At 39.8% G+C, this 20,865-nt stretch overlaps 1 protein-coding gene across 1 annotated transcript in view; it reads right to left on the bottom strand.

Annotated features, from left to right (window-relative positions):
* The window catches only part of Atrn (attractin), a 118,463-nt gene that overhangs the window by 56,714 nt on the left and 40,884 nt on the right, over window positions 1–20,865 (bottom strand). The window contains exons 7-12 of the mRNA XM_052183647.1: window positions 17,236–17,326; window positions 13,831–14,074; window positions 11,312–11,495; window positions 10,146–10,300; window positions 6,717–6,801; window positions 1,588–1,808 (exon numbers count right to left, since the gene is read on the bottom strand). Of these exons, the coding sequence (XP_052039607.1) occupies window positions 1,588–1,808; window positions 6,717–6,801; window positions 10,146–10,300; window positions 11,312–11,495; window positions 13,831–14,074; window positions 17,236–17,326 (980 nt within the window). The remainder of the gene's footprint in view (window positions 1–1,587; window positions 1,809–6,716; window positions 6,802–10,145; window positions 10,301–11,311; window positions 11,496–13,830; window positions 14,075–17,235; window positions 17,327–20,865) is intronic.

Below are 20,865 nucleotides of genomic sequence, written 5' to 3'. Positions count from 1 at the left end.
CCTGAGTACAGGTATACCCAGTGACCCACAACCCCACAGGAGGCACTTGCTAACTTGCACTCTACACTCATGTGAATCCAAACTTGTGGATTTCAGAACTTCCACTCTTTGTAGACCTGACACAATTCTCATTAATTCCCCAATCAAGAAGTTACAAAGCTGTGTTGCCATTTATTAAACCATTTCATGGATATGACATACACAGGCAGGAAGAGAGGCCACTGGCCTAACACCAGAGAAACTCCTCTGATCAGTTTTCATGTAGGCTCCTTTTCTTGCCAAGTTTACTCTGACAGGATTAGGTCCACCCAGAAAGTGAGATAAAACTAATGGGCTCATACTGAACTACGTAAGATAACAGTATTTCCAATACGCTATACACTTTAGCTTAACTTTAAATTTTGGTAATTCTACCTATTTTGTTTTGGGAGAATTATGAATCCTACCAGGTTCTGGTAAGCTGTTTTCCATAAATGAACCAAAATTCTTATCAACAGCACAGCCTTAGGACCTTTATGTCCCTGCACAACTTTATTTGACACATACTAGAAAAATAAAACCGGTTTCTATCCATATAACTCTCATGTAACTGCAACAACTAGATAAGGAATCTGTGTAGTTTCATACTTTAATTTGATTGGTATGGTCAAATATCTTGGAGGCATTCTTATTTTCCAAAGATTTCTGCACGTGACTTCACTGAGTTGGTGAAGTGGTACTCAGAGCAACCACTAAGCAAGAAGCAAAGAAGACAAAAATAACAAGAGCAGCCCAGGGACTCTAGAAGCAGGAAGCATAGTCTGTCTGCCATGCTGCACTGCTAACGGGGCTGGGAATACTTTTCAAGAACAGCAGCTCTCTGCTGTCTACCAGAACAAATTGCTGTATGTGATGCTCCCATTAGAAGATCTTATCCTTAACATTAGATTTTCATCATCAATATAACAGCCAATATCTACACAGAGCTCTATTATCGTTGATGTGCTTGGCTCTTGAGACTGGCCAGCCTAGAACTGCCTCTTGCCTCAGCCTCTTAAGTGTCTGGATTATAGGCATGTGTTACTATATCTGCCCTACTACATACACTAAAGAAAAAAATTAGCCCCTTAGTTACAACTAGTCTCATTTCAAATATCTAATAATAACAGATTGCTAGTGAGTACTAAGCTGAACAAAGAAATATATAACATGTCTGTCATCAAAAAATTTCCCAGGTAGGGCCAGTGGCACATGCCTATAACCCCAGCATTCAAGATGCTGAGGGAGGAGGATCACAAGAAGCTTGACACTAGTTTGAGCTATAGAGCAAGACCTTGTCTCATAAAACCAAAATGAAAACAAATTTCATTGTGCCACAGCTTCAGATCCCCTATAGCCAGGCCTGGAGTTGATACACGAAACCTGTGTAATGTGAAGACTTATCACCTGCTAACGGCTTCCAGGAACCACACGCCTCCCATCCAAAGATCTTGTGTATGTTATAAGAAATAACTAGAGAATGAAGTGAACACACAAGTGCAGAGGCTAAGCTCCTTCACAATTCAGAGAAAATTAGATCTTTAAATTCTAAGTAGAGAAAACACATACTTCTTTTGGAAAAACATTCTGATTTTAACTTTTCTGCTTGTTCTTCAGTTGCCAACTCCCAGGAGGTACATCGAGACGACCCTGTGTCCCACAGGCACCGGATACCAGGTCCTGCTGCCACACAAGCAGACTCACTGAGGTGTGCATCACACTGTTCCGAGGTAAAGACTAAGACGTCACTGAGGAGGAGGCTGTTGAAGCCGCCAAACACATACATGGTGCTGAGAGGAGAGAGAGAAGGAATTACTGAGAACTCAGAGGCATGACATAGGGCTGGTTTGGGTTGTTGCTTTTGAAATTTTTAAGACAGGTTTCACTGTGTAGCCCTTGCTGGTCTAGAACTCATGTTGGCTGTGCTGACCTCAATCTTGTGGCAATCCTCCTATTTCTATCTCCCAGGTGCTAGGATTTTAAATGCCTTGTTCACAATAACTTTTGACTATCAATTGTTAGAAATATTCCAATTATTAAAGTCCTCTGAGAGGGCTAGTGCGATGAGCCAGCAGGTAAGGCACTCGCCACACAGCTAGACAATCTGAGCTCAACCCCTGGAGCTATGTAAAGATGGAAGGAGAGACGTGATTTCACAAAGTTGTTCTCTGACTTCCACACATGTGCTACAGCACCCCCATTCACATAGTACATGCATACATACATACATACATACATGCATACATGATTAACTTAGATGCTCTGAGACATTATTTTCAAGGTCTCAAGAACTATTACTGTCATTAACTCTCTCAGATCCCACCATTGCCCTGCTTTGTGATCACTTAGAATAGTTTAAAATCTACCTGTGTGTGTGTATGGAAATGGCATGTTAAAAAGATTAATTTTATCTTGAGTTTTGTGTGTGTGTGCTGTATATGTGTATGTATATGGGTGTCCACTGAGGCCAGAGGTGCTATAGATCCTAGAGCTGGGATGACATCTACTAATAGGAAAAATATAAGATTCTTGGAGCTGAGATGACTCAGAAGGTATAAGAGCTTGCTGCTCTTCCAGAGGACAGAGTTTGGTTCCCAGCATCCACAAAAGGCCGCTCACAATCACCTATAACTCCAGCTTCAGGAAATCTCTTCTGTCCTATGTGGGGACCTACATGCACATGTACGTACGTACACACACACACACACACACACACACACACACACACAAAGCAAGCAGAGAAAATTTCAATACAAAGAGAATGAAAGAAAATTATAGACAAGAAAGGTAGTCCTGGTAGTTTTTACCAACTGAAAATGCATGCATTCCACCACAACTCACAACTGCTTAAGGTCTTTTCCCTATTCCTAGCTATAAATATAGCATTTTCTAGGAATCTCACCAGAACCCCCATTTAGAGAGAAAAGCCATATCCTAAACCTCTGATAGCTCCTGATTTTATCTTATCACTTTGTAATGCCATCTAAAGCATTTCCAGTGCAACTCTATAATCTCTATAATCTCAAATATTAAAGAGGACAGAAGAGTTCCTGAGAAACAGGCTGCACAATAAAATTCCCAAAACCTGCATCTAGGCACATCCCCATGAGGACACCTAAGTGTGACTCTTCTTTGAGATGCTGTACCCAGGATTTAGCCTTGCCTCAGACATTTTTTTAAAAAAAAAAACTCTTCTAAAAGCCCAATTTTGCTACATACTGGCTATTCATGAAATTCCTCTCTGTATCTTAGCTATGAATCCTGGGTTTGTCAAAGTCCATAAAAGATTAAAGGAACTCTTCAGTTTGTTGTGGGTGATGGACTGCAATTAGCAATGCGGAGAAAATTAGAACACATTGTTTTGCCATTTGTTACCAACCAACCAACTAAGAATAAAGTAACAAAGGTTACCTAATATTTGAATCCGTGAGTCTTCAAGGCCACAGGCAAGCTCCTATATGCTGCTGGGCATGTAAGATTGCAGGAGTCTACATAAGGGATCTTGGCAACTTGAAACAAGACTATATATTTACCTATTGAACCTTAAATCACTTTTCTAGAAGTTTATCTCAGATATGGTGCCAGAGTGATCTTCAGTGTTTATTGTTAGGTATATGTATGGTGGAAGAGTGGGCACTACAGAAAAAATATATATAGTCATGTAACTTTTTGAGAAAGAAGGGTCTGACACATATATAGCCTCTTCCACTTTCAGCACTCTGTAGCCTAGGCTGGCCTAGAACTCATGACTTTCCACCTCGAAGAATTCCTCTTAACTTAGATACTTGAGTGCTGGGATTATAGGCATGAGCTACCCTAACTGCCCAACCTGTATTCTTTCTCTCTCTCTTTTTTTTTTTTCTTCCTTTTTTGGCTTTGGACAGAGTAGGTTTTCTAGATAGGTTTTCTATATGTAGCCTTGACTCTCCAGGAAAATACTCTGTTAGACTAACTAGGCTGGCCTCAAACTCAGAGTTCCACCTACCTCTGCTTCCTGAATGCTGGGATTAAAAGTGTGAGCCATCATTGGCTGCTTCTGACCTGTATTCTTAAAAGACTAATCCAGTGATGATGTAAATTAGTGTTTAAAATTCACTCTTGGAAAAGCAGGGAATCTCTGAATTAGATGCTCACCCCAAACTAAAACAGAACAACTGGGCTAGAGAGCTGCTCAGTTGTTAAGAGCATCAGCTGCTTTTCCAGATTGTCCTGAGTTCAATTCCCAGCAACCACATGATGGCTCACAACCATCTATAGTGAGTTCTGATGTCCTCTTCTGGAATGTAGGTGTATATGAAGATAGAGCATTCATATACATTAAATAAATAAATATTAAAAACAAACAAACAAAAAACCGAAAACAAGCCCGCAACATTTCCCTACTCTCTTTCATTCCTCCCAACTAGACCTTTTTAGAAGAAGAATCTAATTTCATGTCTGGGTCAAGAAATGCTCACAGTTCACGTGTAATATGCATACCAGAGGCAGACCATGGTTGTAGCTCACGGCTGTAGCTCATGGCTGTAGGCTGTTGCTCCTGTGAAAAGATACTCACTAGCTAGAGTTTTAAGAACTATAGCAGAGCCGGGTGGTGGTGGTGGCGCACACCTGTAATCCCAGCACTCTGGAAGGCAGAGGCAGGCAGATTTCAGAGTTCGAGGCCAGCCTGGTCTACAGAGTGAGTTCCAGGACAGCCAGGGCTATACAGAGAAACCCTGTCTCAAAAAAACCAAATCCAAAAAACAAACCAAACCAAAACAAACAAAAAAAAACCAAAAACAAAACAAAAACAAAAAAAAAGAACTATAGCAGAATGAAACACATTAAATATTTTCTAAGTCCAAGTTCATAAAGACATAAGACTCCTCAAAAGAAACCTTATCTGTTACTTCTGGGCTGTCATAAGTAAGGATGTCTCGCATATCAAAGATCCCACAACTCCAAGCAAGTTTAATTCTAATCCACAATGAGAAATTTGGTAGCCCACCTGCACTGGGCTTCAATTTTTCTAAGTCAACAAAGGACCAAATAAATATAGTGATTGTATTCGTACATATAAATATAGTGGCTCTGTATTCGTTAAGGTATCTGAAAACCAGACATTCCAATTAAGAAAAAAGAACACACTAGGATTCATTTTTAACCCCACTACTAGTTCCCTGAGTATAACATGAATCAAGTTGGATAAAACTATTGCTTAAACTGAACACAGCTGATGTCTTCAGAAATTCTGAATATCTCAGGTCACATGATGGCTCTGGGAGAGTGGGAGAGAAGGCCACTAGGTAAACGCCATCTCTTCATCTAGCACCTCACAATCTCACAGCTTTCCCTCCTGTGCACCTCTCTCAAAACCACAACTGGAACAACTGTTAGACACAGGTGATCCCGGGCTGCTGACTGACAACGCCACATGAACAGAGAGCCGTGGACTTCTCATCCGATCAAGCTGAGAGCATGGCCTTTCCCCATCCTCTAACACTTCTAACCCTGCCTAAAACTCAGATACTCAAACACATCACCGAAGTTACACAAAATAAAGACACTATTCAGACAGTCATTCCTGATTTTGATTCATGGCTAAACTACATTTTATGACAAACTGTCGACCTCTCTGTGTTTGTTTGAAGCTTAATGTTTTAATTCAATTCATTCAATAGTTGATTCAATTCACTGATTCAATTAATTGACTCATTAAATTGTTACTATGCTTGCCACTTAGCAAACGTCCACACTGTACCTACCCTGTGCTGGGAGAACACTAAGAACACACATGTGAGGAGAGCTGGGGCTGATGCCACCAGTGAGGCCAGGTGGCCTGATGCTTGCCAGATGAAAACTCAAGAGGCATTTAGGGCCTTTCCTGAGAGAAAGCATCAGATTGCAATTTAAGATAACACTCAAGTTAACAAGATATTTTAAAAAATCCTTCCACTTTAGTCTCTAACCATAAAACGGTCTTGCCACAAAACCTTATATACTTGTAAAATGTTAAGTAATCACATGATTAAAGATATCCCCTTTCCCCAATATCTAGCTTCTAAATGGTCAATTCTTCACAACTCCAGAATGGCATTTTTGTACTTTTCCTAATGCAAGTTAAATTACTTGTATTAGGAAACTCCAAAAGAAAAATTGAAAACCGGCAGAAATATATAATGTAAGCATTAGAGTATTTAAATACTTTTAGGGTTATATAATTTTGAGTTTTAAAGGAAGCAGAAAGCAGTGACAGCAGCAAAACAAGGGAAGTTAACATCAGCAAGTTGTTAAGCTTCTCAGTCTGTAAGGCACTTCAGGTGACCAGGTAAAGTGGCCATTCTGCATGTCCTTATGGCAAACACTGTTTGCAGAAGGCGCAATGCTGAGGTCAGAACTCAGGACCCTGTGCAAGCTAGGTAAGCACTCTATTGCTGGCCCACAACCCCGGCAACCCCAGTCCTTTGCATGCCCTTTACAGGACTAAGGTTCCTGGGGCAGATGGACAAAGACCTCTGCTGGTCAGAAAGGGATTCCTGAGCACACACTCGGACATGGTGTAGGCTTCAGACTTGCTCCTTGACCTCATAATTTTCAGATCCTATTCCCCTTACCTTATCATGCACTGCCCTCTCTCCTTTTTTTCTCCCCAAGCCTCTTACCATTCAGACACAACTGTTAGATGTAAGACAGTAATATAGCCTTTGCTTTCCAGGTACCTGTTGTGCAAGACTGCTGAATGGCCAAATCTGTTGACATCATGATGGAGCTCAGGTCTGGGAAGTACTGACCACCGGTCACAAGCTAAAGGGAAGAAAAACACATTTAAGAGTAGGTTGTCATATATAGTCCATGGGAACTCTCAGTCTTTATAGAAAGAAGCACAAGTTTTGTGTCCAGAATTAAGAAGGCAGAAGCAGGAGGATCTCTGTGCATTCAGGGCCAGCCTATTCTTCATACTGAATTTCAGACAACCAGGTCAGAGAAACCCTATCTCAAATAAAAACAAAAAACAAAACAAGGAAGAAAGCCTCCCCCGCAGCCTCATACAGCATGCTTGCCTGTCTTTTTAGCTATGTTATTATGTGTAAAGGACAGCAGCAACAGCAGCAGCAGCAGCAGCAGCAGTATTTCAGGGCATGAAATAGACATACTGTACAGAAATGCTAATCACTGTATTCATTCAGCACCCACAGATCCCCTCCTAATGGTCACCACTCTCCTGTCTACTAGTCTTACCTACCAAAATGTCTGCTTCAGTATCTGTGCTGCTAGGGCTCAGACCCAGGGCCTTGTGTACAGCCGGTACGCACTCTACTACTGAGATGCATCCCCAGAGCACCACGGTATTTTTTAATTTAAAAATTTTAATGCTAGGTACACACCTATCTTAATTAGGGCACACATCTGCAAACTTGAGAAGGTAGAGACAGGAGGACCAGGAGTTCAAGAAGAGCCGCAACTACAAGTACACAGCACATCTGAGGCCTTTGCAGATAAGCTTTAATAAAAATAAACACACAGAGAACTATTTCCCCTATGTTCTTCCTCAGTGGCCTGCACCTGCACCCTAAATTAGGCTAAATGATTTCTTTGTTGACAAGTCTGAAGGATTCTCCAGTCATTTTTAGCCATTCTTCTAGCCATTAACTGTATCTCACAGGTCATCAGTCTCGCCTATTTTCTCCTGTTTCTCTGACACTCTCTTTGAAGTCTCTTCTCTTGTTCAGACCCTTCTCCAACTGTCTCTGTCTCTTGCTCATCTTTTATGCCCCACAATAATCCACCTCTCCTACAACCTCCTCAGCAATCAGCTCTGTCCTAAAGACATCTCCACCTGGACATGCCTCACCCTTCATTCTCTTCTTCCCAGATCCTATTCCCTGTTTTTATAATTTTTACTATACTTATTAAAGACATGGTCTTTAGATAGCTCAGACTGGCTCAATCTTGACATATTTCTCACCCTCTTAAGTACTGGGATGTGCAATCATGCCCATATGTTTTGCTCTATATCTGCTTTTAGTTTTGCCAAAGATGGTCCACAGCAGACACTTGGGAAGAAAATCTGTCAAGCTATACAACAGCCAGGTACTAGAAGTCATCACTGCTATCTCCATGGCCTTGACTCAAACCTCATTAGGACTTCTGCAGTAGCAGTCTCCTGTCAGTATGTGCCTTCCCAATCACTTAGCACAATGCCACCCAAGAGAGCTTCTTAAACTGGTCATGGTGGCCCATAATGATAGAAGTAGGATGGTTACCTTAAGTCTTAAGTCAGCCTGGACCATGATGTGAGGGCCAGACTTACAAAAAGAGTAATAAGAAAAAAAATAAAATACCTACAAACAAACAAAAAAAAGTCTAAGACACACATATGATTCTATCATTTTCACTGTGAGACTTTTCTTTTTTTCTTTTCTTTTTCTTTTTTTCTTTTTCTTTCTTTTTTTCTTTCTTTTTTTTTTTTTTTTTTTTTTTTTGAGACAGGGTTTCTCTGTATAGCCCTGGCTGTCCTGGAACTCACTCTGTAGACCAGGCTGGCCTCGAACTCAGAAATCCGCCTGCCTCTGCCTCCCAGAGTGCTGGGATTACAGGTGTGTGCCACTACCGCCCGGCTCACTGTGAGACTTTTCAAAAGAACAATGATCTATGGTGCTCTGAATCATCTGAACAGTCTAGTCTAACAGTCACCTGCTACCTTTTGTACTACGATGACAAAAAAAAAAAAAGTAACAGTTCAAAAGTCCTAAATATTTGACATGTACTTTTCCGGCCTCTTGGTCTGCACTAAATCTCCCCTGCCTGGGAGGTCTACCTGACTCCCAGTGTTCCTCAGGAGCAAGCCAGGAAGTCCTCTTCAGGAAGGCCTTTCCTGACTGCCGCACTCACCCCAACGGCTCAGGAGTGCTCAGAGGGAAGTTCACATCTTCTTTTCAGCAAGAATCCTCCTGAGTTACAATTATATTGTCTTCTCATTTCTGCTTCCTCCAACTTGAAGCTAAGGACTAACTATAGTGTATTCCCCATTCTCAATTTAAAAGTTCAATAAACACATCAGTTAAAAACAAACATCTAGGGCTGGCGAGATGGCTCAACATTAAGAACACTCACTATTCCTCCAAAGTCTGTAATTCCAGCTCTGGGGAATCTAATACCTACTTTTGGCCTCCTCGGGCACTGAACATATATGGTGTGCTTAACATACATACATGCAAAACACTCATACACACAAGTAAACAAATTCTTTTTTAAAAAATGAATGCCTAATTTAGACTGGGACAAAATCATAGAGACAAATAAAATGATTTCAAGAGGCTGGAGTGAGGGATGAAGAGAGGAACTATTGTTTAAGGGCAGAGTTTCAGTTTTACAAGAAGATAGCATACAGATGGTGTTTCAGCATGAATAACACTATGAATATATTTAGTTCACTTAAAACTACTTAAAACATTAAGATGGTGAGTGTTGTTATGTGCATTTTACCACAATAAGAATAATTTTTAAAATGAATCTCCAGTCAGGTGTGGTAGTACTTAGCACTCAGGAGACAGAGGCAGGAGGATTTCTCTGAGTTCAAGGTCAGCTCTATCTATACACTGAGCTTCGGACAGTTAGACTACATAGTAAGGCTATCTAGTCTCACTACAATGCAAACAAATGCAAAAACAAATAAACAGAAAGAACATCATATGGATGATATTTATACAAAAGAGCAGTTGATTTTTATTTTCCAGGGATAAACAGACACCGCCCTCTTCTGGCCACATGTCCACTCACATCGACAGCATGTGTAAAGCCAGGTTTCTAGGAAACAGCATAGTCCATTAAACTAACATAATGCTGGTGGTTACAACTACCGCCACTACTACATAAGGCATTCATAAGAAAGGAGATACCAGCTAACTAAGCTTTAAAAAAAGGATTCAAGCAATTAACAAGGTGATTTCACAAAGAATTTATGTAGTTTAATCCAAAGTAATGCTTTTCAATAGATGTGTAACCCTACTCAAATTAAATGCAAATTCTACCACTTGGACTTCTTTTAAATGGTGCAATTATTTTAACATAGTGATATTTTCAATCCTCAATGTTGCTCATGGGCAAAGAAAATATTCCTGAAGCTAAAACATCTTTGGAAAGCTTACCGATGTCATAAGCCATGAAGTCCGAGGAGAAGCACTTGGCGCCGTGGCTCATGGAAGTGTCATTGTGTGTGTTTCCTCCGAACACCAGCATGGTCCCACTCACTATCACAGCTGTATGCAAGTAACGGAAAAATCGGCTGTCCTTAAGAATGGTCCTTTTGAGTTTATTTAAAAATAATAAACATAAGGTTAGTTTTAGAAGAATACTTATCTATCTGCCAGTTTACATGTAATTATTTTATAACTTCAGATTCAAATGTGCAATACTTGATTTCCCCCTATATGTAAGTCATTTCCTTAAAAAATCATGAAAATCTGTTAAGAATTTTGGGAAACTATATTAAAAACCCTAAAATGTTCATTCTCTATGGCCCCATAATTCCACTTAAGAATTCCAGATAAGGAAGGAATTATGTGAAATACAAATCAAAATTTATGCTCAATGTTTTATTAGTAAGGCAAACACTAGAGACCAGAACTTCCAACTGCATAGGCTCTGTGGTTCACAGCCACCAAAGACACTGATCTCCAGGACAACATAAAATGACATTCACAGCATGGTCTCTGATGTATGTTGAGAGAGAGGAACAGAAAGGAAGGGGGGGAGTAGAAGGAGGAGGAGGGAGATACAGAGAGACCAGTGCTTTATAATTACATCATAACTCAAATTTATCTCCATTTTCTAAAAGTAGCATACTCTTACAGGCCGAGCTTCAGTTCAGGGTGAGGAAAACCCTATCAAATAGGCATGAGAGCATCATGTTTGATAATTTAAATGGATACAGATGGTATAGACTATTCATGTGCAAGGTCCTGGGTTTGATTCCCAACACCAAAAAGGGAAAAGGAAGGATATGCTTTTTAAGTATGGATAAAATCAGCCACAACTTTTATTGCTGAAAATTCTGAAGAGAGGAAATCTACACCAGAGTTCAGTTGATAAGAACTGAATCAGTCTAAAACACTAAGCACTTTCTAACTATCCTAAGAACGGAAAAACTTAACAGACCGCAACACCATAATTATTACCTTATCTCTATTACTGTATTTATCTCCTAACTTTGTATACAATGCTGAACAAAAGTCAAGCCATAGCACAGTAATTTTCAATCAATTGCCTCTGAGGATTCTATACCATCAAGGGAAAGCTCTAGGAGAACACCCACCACATCTGAGTGTCCACATCATATCTGTAGAGGTCATCTGCAAGCCGGTATTTGTTGGCGCTGAAAGCCTTGTAGCCACCATGAACATACAGAGCTTTGGTCTTGTGATCATAAACACTGCTGTGGCCATAACCCCCTTGCACAAGAGCACCCTGAGTATGTAATATACTCCATGTGTTCTTTTCTGGAAAGGAGACAAGAGTTAAAGTCAATGATGAAGGCTCCTTTTCCTATGAAATAATAAATTACTTAAACTACTTAAGTATTAGTTTAACGTCTAAACACCTTAGAGTAGAAGAAGGAAGTTCAGGATATACTTTCATCTTACTTATAAAGAAGACCATGTAGGCAAGCCTGCATATGATCAGCACTAACTGGGCTGTGTGTTATTATAACCTTCACCCTGAAAGGGAAGCCATCAGGCTAGGAAAAGATGCACTGGGAAGAGCCTAGGGAAGCTGGATGGGAGGAATGGTGGTGGATATGAACAAGATATATTGTATACATGTATGAAATTTTCAAAGAGCAAGTTTTTAAAGATTCACATTTTGTTTTGTTCTGTTAAGATACAAACAAAAGTCTCTGTGTACTATGCCTGGCCTGGAACTCGCTCTGTAGCCCAGGCTGACCTCAAACTCAGATACACTTGTCTCTGCCTCCTGAGTGGTGGGATCAAAGGTATGTACCACCACACTGGCAAGATTCAGATTTTTAAAGCAAATTTTAAAGATTAAAGATTTAAAGTTCTCTTAAACATATTTAATTCCCTGCGATCTTCAAAGATTCCTTATGATTTTCAGATGTACTTTAATGATCTTTAGATGTATTCTTTACAGGACAACTATATCAAAGTTTCAATTCTGATGTTCCTATTATTCAATGAAAAACAACAAAATGTAACACAAAATTATACACTAAAGTAAAATAACACTGGCTGGCCTAATAAATACTTAAAGAACTATCCAAAATTATTTTAGAATGCACATTATGCTTATTTTGATATCTAAAGCATTTAGTGTTATCTTTGGCTCCTTGCAAGCTGACAGGAAGTACCAAGGCCCAGTCTTGGTTTGGGAGGGGTTCTGAGGAAGGGGTGCCGGAAGTGGGAGTGGGGTGGGGTCAACGTGTCAACAAAAAGTCAAATTTTGGGTTCAAGCTGGCAGCTGGAGACAGATTTCTAATCTTCTCTCTCTCTCTCTCTCTCTCTCTCTCTCTCTCTCTCTCTCTCTCTCCTCTCCCTCTCCCTCTCCCTCTCCATCTCCATCTCCCTCTCCATCTCTCCCTCTTCCCCTCCTTCTCACTCTCTCCCTCTCCCCCTCCCTCTCTCTGTTTTGCTTTCTCTTTCTATTCTCTGCTGGAAACAGTTCTCCAAGCAGTTCTCTCTTGCTATTCTAAAACCCTTTCTGGATAGTTCATCTGCTGTAGATCTTAAGCCCAGTTCCTTCAGGTTTCCTGTCTCCAGGACTTTAGGTTTCCTAAGGACTCCAGCCCCTTAGGCGACAGCAAGCACACATTTCCTTTTAACACTGCAAAAGAATTCAGAGATCTGCCCACCTCAGTTAAGCACAGACAATAAACTATTTGGGTACCTGGTCATGAAATGACCATCTTTACCACACCTGGGCCTAACCTTGCTCTGTTCCAGGCCCATGGTGAACTCAGGACTTGTCTGCCTTTGTAAGCTCAAACTTAGCTGGGTGGGATCTTTCAGCATTCACCACTCCCTAATCTCTTCATCTGCTTCCTGAGTACCTTTCTGACAAGATGGCTCAGGGCGAAGCTGCTTTTGCTCCTTTAGATCTGTGAAGCCCCTCATGCAATTCGTATTGTATCCTTATATTTTTGTAATATATATTTTTGAACTCGCGTTCTTTTCCACAGCCTTAAGAGCTGTCCTGGAGGCCCCAGCATTTACTTCCCAGACTCATGCTGTCTCTGATTATCATGAAGTCATGCACATTAACAGGAAGGACTTTCCTCAAAATAGGAACTTAAAATATGTACACTACTATACAAGCAAGGCTTATGTTAATGGCATGACACCCATGGAGGCCCAAGCCTGCTGCCCCTGTCCCAGGGGCAGGAACCATGTCATTTTGTCCTCACCAGGGCCATGCTGGACTCATCATCTCCCTTTCTTTTGTTTGTAATTTGAGGGTACAAACATGACTGTGAGCACTTGACTTGCTTGATGTAGACTAAGAGATGAAATAAATATCCCAATTTTCCCTTAGCTTTCGTTAATGCAATACACCTGCCAGCTTGGACCCACAATTTGACTTTTTGCTTTCTTTGACACCCCCTTCTTCAGAACCCCTCCCAAGCCAAGGCTGGGCCTTGACAAGTAAGATGCACAGGGACATCAACAACCTGAATCTCACCAGTTATCTACTGACATTCACTATTTCAAGACAAAGTACTGGATCAAGATCATGCTGAATTTTGTTATACTGCCCTAATAAAAGGGTAGAGGTTTTCAATCTGATATTTAAGATGCCGCCACTGGAAAAAATACATACCCAAGTCATATTCTTGCACAATGCTTATATATCCATAGAGTGGGCAATGACCGAAGATGACCAACATGACCACACGGCCAGATGCCAGTGTAACAATGTGTGCTGAGTGTCCAACCACTGCATACTGATCCTTAGCTTTGGGGGTTAACAATACCCATGATTCATTATGAATATGAAACACTCTCAGCTCATTGGTCACATTCCCTGTTGAATCAATTTTTCCTCCATACATGTAGATTTTATCCTATAAGAAAGATGTAAACAGGATTTTTAAAACCATTAAGAAAGTTTAGCAGTTATGAACATTTGCTGCTCTTGCAGAGGACCAGGGTTTGGCTCCTAGTACCCATATGACAGCTAACAGCCACCTGTAACTCCAGTTTCTGGGGTTCTGATGGCCTCCTCTGATGGCCTCTGGAGGAATAGCATACACAGACACATAGGCAGGCAAAACACCACACACATAAAATAAAAATAAATACGTCTTTTAAAAACTTACTATTGAAAAACAAAAATGATTGGTTCACAATTTCATTATTATCCCCAGTTCAAGAAGTCTGAGTAAATGAGCTTTTCAGTGAATTACTAGGAATAGCACAGAGACAGAACAAACTAAAACAAGTCATTCTTCATCTCTCTAAAACACGTTCTCTACACAAAATGTATTTTTGTTTGTTTGTTTCTTGTTTTTCTTATAAAGGAGAATATTTAATTGGGGCTGGCTTTCAGGTTACATGAAATGACGTGGAAAATAAAGTTGCCCCATCCTACAATATACACACACAACAAGGAGATGACAATGGCTCCTCAATCACACTGCATGCAGTGTGGCTACACTTGATAATGGGCATAGGCTCACTGACACTATTTAATCTTCATTGTTAACCATTTCCACTGTGATCATAGTATCCAAATACAATACCATCAATTAAAATAGTTCTAACTTCAATTTCCAATTACTATTTGGTGGATTATCTATCTCTAGCACATTGAAGTTTACACCAATTAAAACCAAAGCTGATTTTTCTTTGAGTTTGAAAAAAACCACATGATCATTTCATTAGATGTTGAAAAAGCATTTGACAAAATTCAGCATCCTTTCATGCTAAAATTCTTGGAAAGAACAGGAATTCAAGGCCCACATCTAAACATAGTAAGAGCAATATACAGCAAACCGGTAGCCAACATCAAATTAAATGGAGAGAAACTTGAAGCAATCCCACTAAAATCAGGGACTAGACAAGGCTGCCCCCTCTCTCCATATCTTTTCAATATAGTTCTTGGAGTCCTAGCTAGAGCAATTAGACAACATAAGGAAGTCAAAGAGATACAAATTGGAAAGGAAGAAGCCAAACTATCACTATCTGCAGATGATATGATAGTATACTTAAGTGACCCAAAAAACTCTACTAGAGAACTCCTACAGCTGATAAACAACTTCAGCAAAGTGGCTGGCTACAAAATCAACGCAAGCAAATCAGTAGCCTTTATATATTCAAAGGACAATCAGACTGAGAAAGAAATTAGGGAAATGACTCCCTTCACAATAGCTACAAACAGCATAAAGTATCTTGGGGTGACTCTAACCAAACAAGTGAAAGACCTATATGACAAGAACTTCAGATCTCTGAAGAAGGAAATTGAAGATCTCAGAAAATGGAAAAATCTTCCATGCTTGTGGATTGGCAGGATTAATATAGCTAAAATGGCCATCTTTCCAAAGGCAATCTACAGATTCAATGTTATCCCCATAAAAATCCCAACCCAGTTCTTCATAGAGCTAGAAAGAGCAATGCTCAAATTCATCTGGAATAACAAAAAACCCAGGTAGCTAAAACTATTCTCAACAGTAAAAGAACTTCAGGGGGGATTCAGTATCCCAGACCTCAAACTTTACTACAGAGCAATAGTGATAAAAACTGCATGGTATTGGTACAATGTCAGGCAAGCGGATCAATGGAATAGGATTGAAGACCCTGAAATGAACCAACACATCTATGGTCACTTGATCTTCAACAAAGGAACTGAAAGCATCCAGTGGAAAAAAGATAGTCTTTTCAACAAATGGTGCTGGTTCAATTGGAGATTAGCATGTAGAAGAATGCGAATCAATCCATTCTTATCTCCTTGTACTAAGCTCAACTCCAAATGGATCAAGGACCTCCACATAAAACCTGACACACTGAAATTAATTGAAAAGAAACTGGGGAAGACCCTGAGGACATGGGCACAGGGGAAAAGTTCCTGAATAGAAAACCAATAGCTTATGCTCTAAGATCAAGAATTGACAAATGGGACCTCATAAAACTACAAAGTTTCTGTAAGGCAAAGGACACTGTCAAAAGGACAAAACGTCAACCAACAGATTGGGAAAGGATCTTCACCAACCCTAAATCTGACAGAGGGCTAATATCTAATATATACAAAGAACTTAAGAAGGTAGAACCCAGAGAACCAAATAACCACATTAAAAAGTGGGCTACCGAACTAAACAAAGAATTTTCACATGAAGAACTTGGGAGGGCTGAGAAACACCTTAAGAAATGTTCAACATCATTAATCATTAGGGAAATGCAAATCAAAACAACCCTGAGATTTCACCTCACACCAGTCAGAATGGCTAAGGTCAAAAACTCAGGAGACAGCAGGTGTTGGTGAGGATGTGGAGAAAGAGGAACACTCCTCCTCTGCTGGTGGGATTGCAAGATGGTGCAGCCACTTTGGAAATCAGTCTGGCGGTTCCTCAGAAAACTGGGTATGACACTTCCTGAGGACCAATACCCAGAGGATTCTTCAGCATGCAATAAGGACACATGCTCCGCTATGTCATAGCAGCCCTATTTGTAGTAGCCAGAAGCTGGAAAGAACCCAGGTGTCCTTCAACGGAGGAATGGATACAAAAAATGTGGTATATTTACACAATGGAGTACTTACTATTCAGCCATTAGAAACAATGAATTCATGAAATTCGTAGACAAATGGATGGAGCTGGAGAACATCATACTAAGTGAGGTAATCCAGTCTCAAAAGATCAATCATAGTATGCACTCACTGATAAGTGGATATTAGCCTAGAAACTTTTTATACCCAAGACATAATCCACATATTAAATGATGTCCAAAAAGAATGGAGGAGTGGCCCCTGGTTCTGGAAAGACTCAGTGCAAGAGTATAGAGGAATTCCAGAACAGGGAAGTAGGAAGGGGTAGATGGAGGAACAGGGGGAGGGAAGAGGGCTTATGGGACTTGCGGGGAGTGGGGACCCAGAAAAGGGGAAATCATTTGAAATGTAAATAAAAAATATATCAATAAAAAGAAACAAAAACAAAAGCTGAAGAGTATTCAATGACATAAAGCAATAGGAAGAGTTGAACTTCTTGCTTGGTGAAGAGTTGAGATACTTTACCTTATATAATGCCAAAGAATGACCATATCTTACAACCACACTGTTCACAGAATGGTTTAGGGGAAGCCATTCCCTAGAAGCCAGGTCATACCTGCAAGATGAACAGACCATATTTTCACTCAAAACAGAACAGAACATCTTGTATTCTTCTAAGTATGATATAATCCAGTTCAAAGATTTTCAACAAATCAAACAGGGGTTATAGGGAGGCACATGCTGTTCTGGCAAACAGACCTTATACCTGGCCCATTGAACATGTGAGAACTCAAAAACAGGGAAGGTAAATACACAACCCTGGGATAAGACAAACATCTACTGGAAGCTTCTATAGTTTCCTATAAACCTTTTCTATGTAGCAACCTAAGCTATCTGATATTTGTACCATAAAGGGACTTAATAGCTCACAAATACTTTTACTCATTTAATAATGACAAACTGAAAGTAAGTATTGAAAAGGAAATAATAATTAGAAGAAAAATAATTGAGTATGTAAGATGGCTCAGTGAGTAAAAGTGCTTGCTATACAAGCCTGACTACCTGAATTCCATCCTTTGGACTAATAATGGGGCACGTGTTACACAGAAGGGGAAGTAGCTTTCACAGTTTACTTCACCTTTTCATGGATGCAGCACTAGTAGTGGTAGGAACAGTTAGGTCATTAGTAAAAGTAGTTACAATTATTTGTACATTTATTTGTTTTGGAGACAGGATCTTTGTACATACTTATCCTGGCCTCAAAATCACAGTCTTCCTGCCTCTGTAACCTGAGTTCTGGTACTGATGCCACCACACACACACAACCACAGCCAGCTCTAGATTTAGGGCAGATTTTAAAGATAGAACCAATAAGAACTGATGATATACCACAACAGTCAGATATCAGAGTAGTATCCACGACACTCCCCACCTCCCTGTTTCCTGGTGTTCACACCCAAGTATAATACCCCAGGCCTTGAGTATAAGCAGAATCAGTAACTTCTTCTAGCCAGTAGGAAGTAAAATGATAGGGTGTCATTTCTGTGCTCTACACTGACAAGACTCAATCAAGGCTCTTCTTGTGGCTTCATGACATAAACACATACATGGGTGAGCACCAATAACAAATTAAGCATAGACAGACGAGAAGCTAAAGAGGCAGCTTGTGTGAACTGAAGGCAGCATCCAACAATTCTTAAGTTTCAAAAGGCTGATAACGGAAGGATGGTCCAAAAGGACTGTGACAGTGAACCTGATGACAACAAACCAAAGAACAAAAGGGATGCATTGACAAGCTATGAAGCTTTGCCCAGGTCCTGATCCTCAGCCAATACTTAGTGCCACAGGCAGCAATAAAGAATTGATGTTTCTCATGAAATGGAAAGATTCCAGAGAGACTGATTTGGTGCTAGCAAAATGAAAGTGTCTTCAAATTGTAATTCTTCCTTTTAAACCTTATTTTTTGTTAGGTGTACAGTTGTTTGCCTGTGTATGTGTATCATATGAATACAGTGCCCATGGAAGCCAGAAAGAGTGTCAGATCCCTAGACTGGAGTTACAGATGGTTATGAGCCAACATATGGGCACTGAGAATTAAACCCATGTCCTCTGAAGAACAGCCCATGCCTTACTGCTGAGTCATGTCTCAATCCCCGTAACTACTTTTTATGAAGAGAGACTGACGAAGATGATGTTCATAACAGTTTGCAATTTTAATGTGTATTTATGCAGATATACAAAATCTAGAACTTGGTTTCAAAACTACTAGCATTAAAGAAATGGGAACGGGTGATTGGGGAGCAAGGGGAGGGAAGAGGGCTTATGGGACTTTCAGGGAGGGGGGATCCAGGAAAGGGGATATCATCTGAAATGTAAATGAAGAATATATCGAATAAAAAAATAAATAAAAAGAAAAAAACTATGATCTAAATAAAGTCACATCTGTTGTGTTGGTTTTCAAGGTATTGACAGCTGTTGGGGTTATCTCATTTGTTTTGTATCCATTACTTATTTCAAACACATGCTTTTTATAGTTGCTTCCTTTAACAACAGAATATTTGATACCATGGTATATGTCCTCTTCACTAGTGAACAGCTTTTTCTAAATGTTAGGTGAATTTTCCAGTCATTGTTCAATCAGAATTAATTTTTTAAAGATTTATTTTTATTATTTTTAGCTATGTGTATGTATGTTTGTGGAGTATATGTGTGGGCTACAGGCATTGGTTCTTCCTGGAGCTAGAGATATGGGTAGTTGTGAGCTGCCTCATGTGTGCACTCAGAACTAAACTTGGATCCTCTGGAAGAACAGCAAGCACTCTTAACTGCTGAGCCATCTCTCCAGTCACTAAGAACTTATATTTAACTGGGATACAGAAGAACTATTATGAATCGTGTGTGTGTGTGTGTGTGTGTGTGTGTGTGTGTGTGTGTGTGTGTGTGAATAAAATACTTATTTAACTAGTGTTCTTTTGGTTTTTTAATAAACCAAGGGCCTGACACGATGTCTCAGTGGTTAGAAGCACCTTCTGATTTCCCAGTGTACCTGGTTTCCATTTCTACCACTCACAACTCCCTATAACCTCAGTTCCAGAGTCCTTCTTCAGGTCTCCTTGAGTACCACATGCATGTGGTATACTTTCACACAAATACACACACATATACATAATAAAATAAATCTTAAATTACAAATATCAACAAAAACAAAACCCGTCAATGACAACACATGTTCTTCAGGTCTATCATTGTGAATCATTTCAGGTTCAGCAGAAATTCTCTTGAAGCTACAATTTTTCAAATCAAACAAATGATTCTGTGGGACAGTTTAGGTTGAATGATTTAAAAGCAGCCACACCAAATTGATATACAGCATGCAAATGTAGTAATTTACAAAATTTTGTCAATACCAACTCCCCGTTTAGACAAGGAAGCCAGACAAATTCTAGCCTGCTTTAATTAGCTAAGCAGTCAGCCACTCCATTAGAGTTGCAATCTGTGGAATATCTAAGATAGTAATAAAACTGTAATCACAGATGTCAAGAGGATGGCAACTTTAGACTGCTGAACACAATCTGGTAAAGCAGACACTGGCCTGCATGCTTTTCCTTTATCCTGACTCACAGCTTGCTATTAGGCTTGATCTCTTCAGAACTTGGGTTACAACAGAAAACAGGAAAAAAACTTTTCAGTATCATGTTATCAAACTGTGTATTATTTACTTCATGGTAAATAATGGTAAACATGAGTCAATACACAGTCCCTTGACCCTTTCTCCCCTCCCGCTTGCTCTCTGAGCTGCTGCTCCAGTGCTGGGCCTGCCTGCTGCCATGCTTCCTGTCATCACGTTCATAGACTCGCCCTGAAACTGTAAACAAGCCCCTAATGAAATGCTTTCTTTTAAAACTGCCTTGATCATGGTGCCTCTTCAAAGAAATAGAACAGTAACAAAAATACTACACTGAACTCCCTAATGGTCCTACTAATTTTAAGATGAATGTTGGTGCTTTATAGTCACTAATAGAAAAAAAATTCCAGGCCATAAAATTAACATGGTTAAGTATTTATAAATCTCTTCTTGAAATCCTAATTCTAATATGGTTATGTATATTCTACCTTCAAAAAAGCACAAACAAGACTTCAAACCCTGGAAATTAT

The sequence above is a fragment of the Apodemus sylvaticus genome, chromosome 5 (assembly GCF_947179515.1).
Source record: "Apodemus sylvaticus chromosome 5, mApoSyl1.1, whole genome shotgun sequence".
In the NCBI taxonomy this organism is placed as follows: Eukaryota; Metazoa; Chordata; class Mammalia; order Rodentia; family Muridae; genus Apodemus; species Apodemus sylvaticus.
Note: the sequence above shows the minus strand (reverse complement) of the source record. Positions and strands in the feature narration are given on the sequence as shown.